This window comes from Nelumbo nucifera, chromosome 2, assembly GCF_055504915.1.
Source record: "Nelumbo nucifera cultivar China Antique chromosome 2, China Antique-T2T, whole genome shotgun sequence".
Lineage (NCBI taxonomy): Eukaryota > Viridiplantae > Streptophyta > Magnoliopsida > Proteales > Nelumbonaceae > Nelumbo > Nelumbo nucifera.
Window position 1 is genome coordinate 57,862,305 of NC_142650.1, and position 9,826 is coordinate 57,872,130.

The 9,826-nt window shown below is 43.4% G+C and overlaps 1 protein-coding gene across 1 annotated transcript; it reads right to left on the reverse strand.

Annotated features, from left to right (window-relative positions):
* Positions 1–6,819: 6,819 nt before the first annotated feature.
* NCS1 (permease, cytosine/purines, uracil, thiamine, allantoin family protein) lies at positions 6,820–9,117 on the reverse strand. Its single transcript, XM_010243347.3, has one exon. It carries the CDS (start codon positions 8,943–8,945, stop codon positions 7,257–7,259), a length of 1,689 nt encoding a protein of 562 aa, XP_010241649.1. The 5' UTR covers positions 8,946–9,117; the 3' UTR covers positions 6,820–7,256.
* Between the last annotated feature and the right edge of the window lie 709 nt (positions 9,118–9,826).

Below are 9,826 nucleotides of genomic sequence, written 5' to 3' on the forward strand. Positions count from 1 at the left end.
TGAAAAGCCTTCAAATGGTAAGACGTCATATCCCGTCAGAACCGGGGTACAGTGATGAACTCCTCGAGGTTGTCAGGCTGGTGCTTGTACCAGGCGGCCAGGTCGGCGCCTGGGCCAGGTTGTCAGGTCGGCGCCTGTCAGTCGACGGGTCGGTGTCCGGGCCAGGTTGCCAGGCCGGCGCTTGTGTCTGTCGGCGGATCGGTGTCCGAGCCAGGTTGCCAGGTCGGCGGGTCGGTGTCCGGCCAGGTTGCCAGGTCGGTGCTTGTGTCAGTCGGCGGGTCGGTGTCCGTCCAGGTTGCCAGGTCGGCGCCTGTGTCCGGATCAGGTCATCAGGTCGGCACCTGTGTCCGGGTCATGTTGTCAGGTCGGCGCCTGTGTCCGGGCCAGATTGCTAGGTCGGCACCTGTGTCCGGGCCAGATTGCCAGGTCGGTGCCTGTGTCCGGGCCAGGTTGCCAGGTCGGCGCATGTTGCAGGCTGATCCGGCCAGGTCGCGCAGGTCGCGCGTAGTTCGCGTGCAGGTCGCGCGCAGGCCGCGCCAGGCCGCGCAGGTCGTGCCAGGCCAGCTAGACCGGTGCCCGGGGGGGACCCAACTTGGTAAGTTGTTGCCTGGGGGCTTGCCTAGTTGTCACGAGGTGCCATGTGTCGCAATTTCACTGGAGGGCCAAATCTGCCCTCATCAATTGCCCCCCACTCCCGAGCTGAGAGTAACTCAGCGAAGGGAGTAGATTTCTTTTGGCCCGTAAGTCGACGAGCTAGTAAGTTTTGATCCAATTCCTTAGGCTTTGGGAGCTGCCTGTATGTGGCGAGCTGCCAGTAAGACGAGGGGGTCTCCGCCGGTTTCAGTAGTGTAGCCCTTAGGCTCTGGGGCAACTTATAGTTCACTTTTGCTGATTTTGTTCCTGCTGAGAAAGGGATTGGATATTTAGCAATAGTGTGGCCCGCAGGCTTTGGGAGTGACTCATAGTCTACTCTTTTTGATTTTCGCCCATGCCGGAGAGGCGACCGGGTCTTAAGCAGTAATGTGGCCCGTAGGCTTTTGGGAGTGACTCGTAGTCTACTCTTTTTTGACTTTTGCCCGTGCCGGAGGGCGATCGGGTCTTAAGCAGTAATGTGGTCCGTAGGCTTTTGGGAGTGACTCGTAGTCTACTCTTTTTTGACTTTTGCCCGTGCCGGAGGGGCGACCGGGTCTTAAGCAGTAATGTGGCCCATAGGCTTTTGGGAGTGACTCGTAGTCTACTCTTTTTTGACTTTTGCCCGTGCCGGAGGGGCGACCGGGTCTTAAGCAGTAATGTGGCCCGTAGGCTTTTGGGAGTGACTCGTGGTCTGCTCTTTTTTGACTTTGCCCATGCCGGAGAGGCGACCGGGTCTTAAGCAGTAATGTGGCCCGTAGGCTTTTGGGAGTGACTCGTGGTCTACTCTTTTTTGACTTTTGCCCGTGCCGGAGGGGCGACCGGGTCTTAAGCAGTAATGTGGCCCGTAGGCTTTTGGGAGTGACTCGTGGTCTACTCTTTTTTGACTTTGCCCGTGCCGGAGAGGCGACTGGGTCTTAAGTAGTAATGTGGCCCGTAGGCCTTGCCTGTGAGGTGTCGAGCTATGATTGTGCTGCATCAGCTTCGTAATGCCGATCACCCACTCCTACAAGAAGCTACTAGGGGCTCGACCTTCGGGGGCAGTACTACTAACTTTAGGTTGCCAGCTCACACGGGAGCCTTGGAAGGCTCGACCGGTAAGGGCGCCTATGTAGTCTGTTGGCCGTCAACTCCCGCGGAAGCCACGAAGAGCTCATCTTTGTAGGGGGACCTTGCGGAGAGGACTGATGAGGCATCATCTGAATCGAAAGTAAGGTTGGTAGAGCTACTTAGTCTGTTAGCCCCCTGCATAGTTTTTGAGTTCATAAAAAATGTAAACTATAAAGTGATATCTTCAAAAAAGTGAGGACTTAGCTTTGGTAGGATGAGAACTTAGCTTTTGTAGGATGAGAACTTAGCTTTGCGTAGCGTATTCCCACAGACGGCGCCAATTGATGTAACCGTTTTTGGTCACGTACCATTTTTTGTGATGTATAAATTTTTTTGGCTAAGTACCTCGTGTTTGACCTGGTGGTGACGTGCCTTGGTGATGAGCTACTTAGTGGCGAACTCCCTGGGGGAGAACTACTTGGTGACGAACTGCCTGGTGATGCTCCCTGGTGGCGAACTGCCTAGGGGCGAACTGCCTGGTGGCGAACTGCCCGGTGGCGAACTGCCTGGGGGTGCTCCCTGGTGGCGAATTGCCCGGCAGTGCTCCCTGGTGGCGAACTGCCTGATGGCGAACTACCTGGTGACGAATTGCCTGATGGCGAACTTCCTGGTAGTGCTCCCTGGTGGCGAACTGCCTGGTGGTGAACTGCCTGACGACGAACTGCCCGGCAGTGCTCCCTGGTGGCGAACTGCCTGGTGACGAACTGCCTGACGACGAACTACCTGGTGGTGAACTGCCCGGCAGTGCTCCCTGGTGGCGAACTGCCTGGTGACGAACTGCCCTGCAGTGCTCCCTGGCGGCGAACTGCCTGATGGCGAACTGCCTGGTGACGAACTGCCTGATGGCGAACTGCCTGGTGACGAACTGCTTGGTGGCAAACTCGTCACTTGACTTGCTGCTAGGCGGTCTGCAACTCAGAGGATGGTGGAGCTCCCTGGTGCAGCGCAACCCGACTACCCTCCGCGTGAGGTGATTTCTCTCTCCTTTGTAGACGGCGGGAGCTGAGGGACCTGCGGGAACTGAATCAGAGGACCCGGGGGTATTTTCCCGGCAGGGACTCTCCGATGCCTAAGTTAGCATACTGATTACAGAGGGTTTGGAGAGAAATGATAGAGCTAGAGAGCGGGGCTTACCATACTTTTTTCTCCCCCCCACCCCCCCCCCCCCCCCCCCCCCCCGTTTGGCTTTGGGGGTCGGAGTCCTTATATAGTGGTGCCCTCGCGGGTTAGGTGGGTGAAAAACCTTCAAATGGTAAGACGTCATATCCCGTCAGAACCGGGGTACGGTGATGAACTCCTCGAGGTTGTCAGGCTGGCGCTTGTGCCAAGCTGCCAGGTCGGCGCCTGTCAGTCGACGGGTCGGTGTCCGGGCCAGGTTGCTAGGCCGGCGCCTGTGTCTGTCGGCGGGTCGGTGTCCGGGCCAGGTTGCTAGGTCAGCGCCTGTGTCAGTCGGCGGGTCGGTGTCCGGGCCAGGTTGCTAGGTTGGCGCCTGTGTTAGTCGGCGGGTCGGTGTCCGGCCTGGTTGCCAGGTCGGCGCCTGTGTCAGTCGGTGGGTCGGTGTCCGGCCAGGTTGCCAGGTCGGTGCCTGTGTCCGGATCAGATCATCAGGTCGGCACCTGTGTCCGGGTCATGTTGTCAGGTCGGCGCCTGTGTTCGGGCCAGATTGCCAGGTCGGCGCCTGTGTCCGGGCCAGATTGCCAGGTCGATGCCTGTGTCCGGGCCAGGTTGCCAGGTCGGCGCATGTGGCAGGCTGATCCGGCTAGGTCGCACAGGTCGCGCCAGGTCGTGCGCAGCAGGTCGCGCCACGTCGCGCGCAGGTCGTGCGCAGGCCGTGCCAGGTCGCGCCAGGCCAGCCAGACCGGTGCCCGGGGGGGGGGGACCAACTTGGTAAGTTGTTGCCTTGGGGGCTTGCCTAGTTGTCACGAGGTGCCACGTGTCGCAATTTCACTGGAGGGCCAAATCTGCCCTCATCAATTATTATTAGTAATAATTAATTATAATTATTGATAATAATAATATAAATATATAATTATATTAATTAATATAAGTATTAATTATAATTACAGATAATAATATAATTAATTATTTCATATAAATGTATGAATTATAATTTCTGATAATAATCCTAATATAAATAATTAGCATTATATTTATTTTCAAAATAATTAATATGAGTTAATATAAATATAAAATGATTATTTTCGAATTATAATTACCATTACGAAAATAATTATTAATTATAACTCCAAATTAATAATGAGAAATATTATCAATAATTATTTAATATCAGTAATTAAGTATTAGTAGTAATTATTATAAGAAATTATTATCAGTAAGTTATTATTATTAGTAATTAATAGCTGGAATTAATTAATTAAAAGTCATTAATTATTATTAGTACTCATCTCTTTCAAAAAGTTGACTCATCATCATCATCATCAATGACAACAACTTGATAAATAAATAATTTGATAAAAATAGGTAAATATCATTAATTTATTTTTTTATCTTTTGAAAAACTGAATAAGGGGAAAAATAAAATGGTTAGCATTGCAAATGAAAAATTATTTGGACTTTTGCAAAAAAAAAAAATTATTGAACATGAAAAGCCAATTATTAAAAAATAAGGCCGCTAATCAAAGAGTATTTAAAAATATTCAGTAAATAATAATTATAAAAATTAAAATTATTAATTAATTATCTATCCGAATCAAAATGAGTAATTTCAGCAAATAATTTTAAGTAATTAAAATTTTCTATTAACATTCTTTAATAATAATTAGTATTATTAATAGATTAATAATATATTAATAATTATGAAATCAGTAACAATAATAAGCATATTATTATTATTAACTAATAATATATTCTTATTATTTGTGTATTGATTTTGAAATCAGTAATATTAAAGTATTATTATTATTACTACTATTATTATTATTTTATTTTTGTTTTTATTAAGTAATTAGTTTGTTATAAATACAATTTTTAGTTAATTCATAAAATAATATTTGCTTTTATAATTCTTTAAGTTGAACAATATTGAATAATAGAAAGTATTATAATTTAACTTTCACTAAATGAAGTATTTATTAGAGAATAATAATAGAATTAATTATAATAATAGTATTAATTATAATTACTTGTAATAATAATAAATAATGACGATGATGATGATAATAATAATAATAATATAATTGTATTAGCTAATATAATATTATTAATTATAATTACTTATAATAATATAATTAATTATTTCATATAAATGTGTGAATTATAATTTCTGATAATAATTATAATATAAATAATTAGTATTAGTTTTTTTCAAAATAATTAATATGAGTTAATATAAATATAAAATGATTATTCCAAATTATTAATTACCGTTATGAAAATATTTATTAATTATCATTAATTAATCAACATTTTGACTTAATAATGAGCAATATTGTGAGTAACAAATTATCAGTAATTATTATAAGAATTAATTTTCAATAATTAATTATTATCAGTGAGTAATTGTTATTAGTAAATAATAGTTGGAATTAATTAATTAGAGGTAGTAAACAGTAATTAATTAGTAATTAACAATAATCATTATTAGTAATTAATAGTTTTAATAATTAATTAGAAGTAGTTAATTACTGGAATCAATTAATTAGTTTAGTAGTTAACATTAATTAATAACACAGTTTCCTTTTTTTTTAGGAAAGGATTGAAAGTGGGAGTTTCCCACTTCTCCATGATGGTAGGCTCCACTCTCCATGTTAATGGGCTTTTTCTTGAACTACCACTAATTAGAGTTTGACACATGTCTAGTAGGCTCTGTTCTTGAACTACCACTAATCAGAATTTGACACATGTCCAATTTGTTTAAATCTTTGGAATGACAGGTGTCTGAATGTAAATGAGCCACATGTCTGACTATATATATATATATATATATATATATATATATATATGGGATGGGCAAACTTGCCCTAGAAAAACCATGATGCAAATCCTTGACCCATCCGATCCAATTCAATTTATATTGTATCTGTCATTAAAATTGGTTTGGGTGTTGTATCTTGTCTAAAGAGTCCTAGCTTTAAGTTTCATACAGAGTATTTTTAATTCACTTTGTTCATGATATGCAATACCAAAGTCATTTTTTGTTTTATTTATTGATGCTATTCAAAATTCAATTGTAATCCAAATTTTATTGAAATTTGACATAAATCCAATGAATAAGATTCGATTTGAATCCAAATATAAATAAATCAAATTTGCATTTAGGCATATCCATTTCAATCCAAAAGAAAGAAATTGAACTAAGGTTGTCACAAGCACTGCTTTTACATCAATTCATTCATACCTAGCAGAGAAGGAATCCTCTCTGTAAAGGCATACTGTGCTGCTATGCAAAAAGCTATAGCAACATTGGCAGACTGAATTATCATGGAGGCCACAACAGAGCCCAATTGATCTTCCAGACTTCATGAATCAAACAGAATCACAACTGAGGAGGTTATTGTTAATAGGAAGAAGATCATCACATTATCTAGTTAGAATGTACAGTTTATAATGTCAGAACATTCCAGGACTGGTTTTCCCAAATTTTCAGAAGGCTTCCCAGAAAGGATTCTTGCAGCATTCTTTTATACAGCTTTTTGATGTAGGTTATAATGTAGTTTTTGGGATTACTATGTCTGAGTTAGTGAATTAGTTCTTTCTGATGTACTACTTCTGGGAATCTTCTTTCAGGGGTTACAAAGTAGTTATTGGAGGTAGTGCTCAACCTCAATCTTCAGAGGTGAGAGGATCCTCCCTGAACATTCTGAACTGGTATTCCCTTATCCAAAACAAAGAAGCAATGGATAACATTAGAACCCTCCAGGACAAGGTGACTCCTCCTCTTTCTTTCTATGTCGATCATCAATTTATAGATCACTAACATCCTATAATTACCAGAAAATTTAAACAAGAAGGATGTGGAAAGGCATACATCAATGGTAAATATTTAGGAAAAACTTCGAGTTTAGTTGCAGATTCTGTGCAAAATATTGAACTTGATCTACTTAAGACATATCTCAATCGTACTCATCCTTTATAATTTATGTATAAATTCACCATGTTTCAACAGAATTAGAAGAACAGAAAACAAGGATGTGGAAAGGCATACATCAATGGTAAATATTTAGGAAAAACTTTGAGTTTGGTTGCAGATTCTGTGCAAAGCATTGAACTTGATCTCCTTAAGACATATCTCAATCGTACTCATCCTTTATAATCTATGTATAAATTCACCATGTCTCAACAGAATTAGAAGAACAGAAAACAAGCTGCACTGGCAGCAAGAATACATTTTACAGTTTTGCAGTATTTTCTGGTTCCTCTCAAAGAAGATATGATCCAATAAACAAGAAGGCTAACAAGCACATATAACAGGTTCCCAGAATGAAGGAAATCAAGAATAATGAGCAACACCTGAATTATGTACAAATGTAATTTGTTTTCACTGAAAGATAACAGTATTAAAGTTCTGCGGGCAGGAGGGGATCTTTGGGTGTAGAACCTTTTTTAGAAAGAATCCAAAAGATTGTCCCAGAAGAGAAAAAGCTAATGAACCAGGCATTGTTGTAAATGACCACAAATAAGTCCGAAATTGAAGTCACAATTCCTACCTTGTGAAGGAAACCCGGGATCACAGGCAAAATTCCAATTACCAGAGCTGCAATTGCTGCCAAATTGTATCCTCCAGAGTAATAGTAAGAGCCACGAGGATTGGTTGAATACAATGCATTGATATCCAAATTAGTATGACGCAGTAGGTAATAATCAGTGAGAACTATCCCTCCGATTGGACCCAGCAGTGCGGAGTAGCCGACGAGCCAAGTATAAATGAAGCTCTCACTTGATTTGAGGAGCCTCCATGGCTGACAAGCTATCCCCAACAGAGCTGTGAGGAGAGCTCCCCTTCTGAAGGTGAACTTGGAAGGGCTGAGATTGACAAGGGCATTGGCAGGGGCCACCACATTTGCAGCGATATTCGTCGTAAGGGTGGCGAGGCTGATTCCGACGATGGCGAGGATCATGGTCACGAATCCCCCAATCTTCCCAAGGAGTTGAATTGGATTGGAAATTATCTCCCCAAAGATTACTTTCGTAGAGGATGTAACTGCTAGGCCAACAAATGTGAATGCCCCCATGAAGATGGGAAGCCCAGCCTGCCCCAAGATCTGAGCCTTCTGGGTCTTGGTATAGCGAGTGAAATCAGGTATATTGAGGGCAAGTGTTGCCCAGAAGCTTATATTTGCAGTGAGGGAAGGGAAGAAGAGGGACCAGAATTGGGAAGAGGACAGGCGGGAAGACAAGGAGAGCATGTGGCCAAAGCCACCAGCTCTGATATAAGCCCAACCGACAAGACAGGATGTAAGAAGTATGAGTATTGGAGCTGAGTACTTCTCCAGGTCCCGAATCCCATCAATTCCCTTCCATATTATGGCCATCTGGGCTAGCCAGAAGGCAATAAAGCAGGAGAATTCAAGTGGGGAGGTGCCAAGCCAGGGCAGAGAATGGGCAAAGGAGGTCTGTTTGAGGGGTGATGGCAAGAGGAGGAAAATGGCCTCCCCACCGATCCATGTCTCGATGCCGAACCACCCACAGCCAACCAGCGCACGGAGCAGAGTCGGAATATGGGCGCCTCGGATGCCAAAAGCCGACCGGGCAAGCACAGGGAAGGAGATGCCATAACGGGTTCCTGGGTGTCCTGTGAGGACTAATGGGAGCAAGAGGATGATGTTGGCAGCGACGACAGTGGCAATTCCTTGCCACCAAGCCATGCCGAGGTCGACGAGGCTGCCGGCGAGGTAGTAGGAAGGCACACCCACCACCAGCCCCACCCAGAGACTGGCCATCTCCCAGCCGGAGAAGGTCCGCTGCTGGGGAGTGGTGGGCTTGAGATCATCATTGGTGAGGCCTCCGTCCTGCTCTAAGTCCTTGAAACTGGACTGTGGACTAGGTCTGTCGTCATGTCTTGAAGCCATCACCGGAGAAGAACATCTTCTATGTAGCAGCAGTTGACGTTGGTAACCGGTGGCAGTTGAGGCAATTGGGAGGAGATGAGGAGTGAGAAAACGAGGGGCTCTCTGTTTTGGGCCATCCGAGGAAATCGAGAGGTGGGGATGGAGATGGAGACGGAGCTGGAAGCACTTGGACACCATGGTTGCTAAAGATTCAGACTGGAATCTGAGGGATCCATTGACGATAGATTGGTATTGTGATTGATCAGTAATTTCGACTGTCCTTTGTCAAGACTCAAGACAGCCAGGCCACACAAAATTCCACATGAGTGGACTTATCAAGAAAAAGAGCGGCAGGCAAACCTCAAGATTGTCAAGTCAAGTAACTCATGTACTCCTTATTATTTGGAATCGAAATTTCCGATAGGGCTTTTCATAATAAGGCCCAACCCGATCAAACCGACCAACCCAACCCGAGTCGGCGGGGTTATTTTCAGTATGGGTCTGTTTCGGGTTGTAAAATATCATAAACCGATGGTTCGGGTCAGTTTCGGTTTTCTTGTGTAAAAATCGAAATCGACCCAAACCGAACCGATTAATTGTCCCTTTATGAAGTTTAAATTAATTAAGCTCCCATAACTAATTGTCCCTCTTAAATCTATTACATTGGATAGATTAACGATTGTAATTAACTGTCCTGAAGTCTCCCTATAGAATTCACCCAAATCCCAATTAAGACAATTAAACTTCAAAATGAATATATAATCAAAGGGATAGGTTGGTGGTTTTAGAGATAAAACTTAATTACTGAAAAGATATATAACATATATACCTCTATAATAGGCATTATTATTATATATGGGTTTTACTCTTCTTCTCCTCTCCAAAGTCCAAACTGTGGACTAGAGGTATATCCTGTTTATCAAAAACAAGGCATTTTTCGTGTTCACTACCTCACATACTGTGCTGCCACAGTCCCCACATATATATTGCAGTTGAGTTTCTATCAAGCATGATTGAACTTAGAGCTGAAACCGACCCAAACCGACCCAACCCGACTCAAACCAATTAGGTCAATTTTG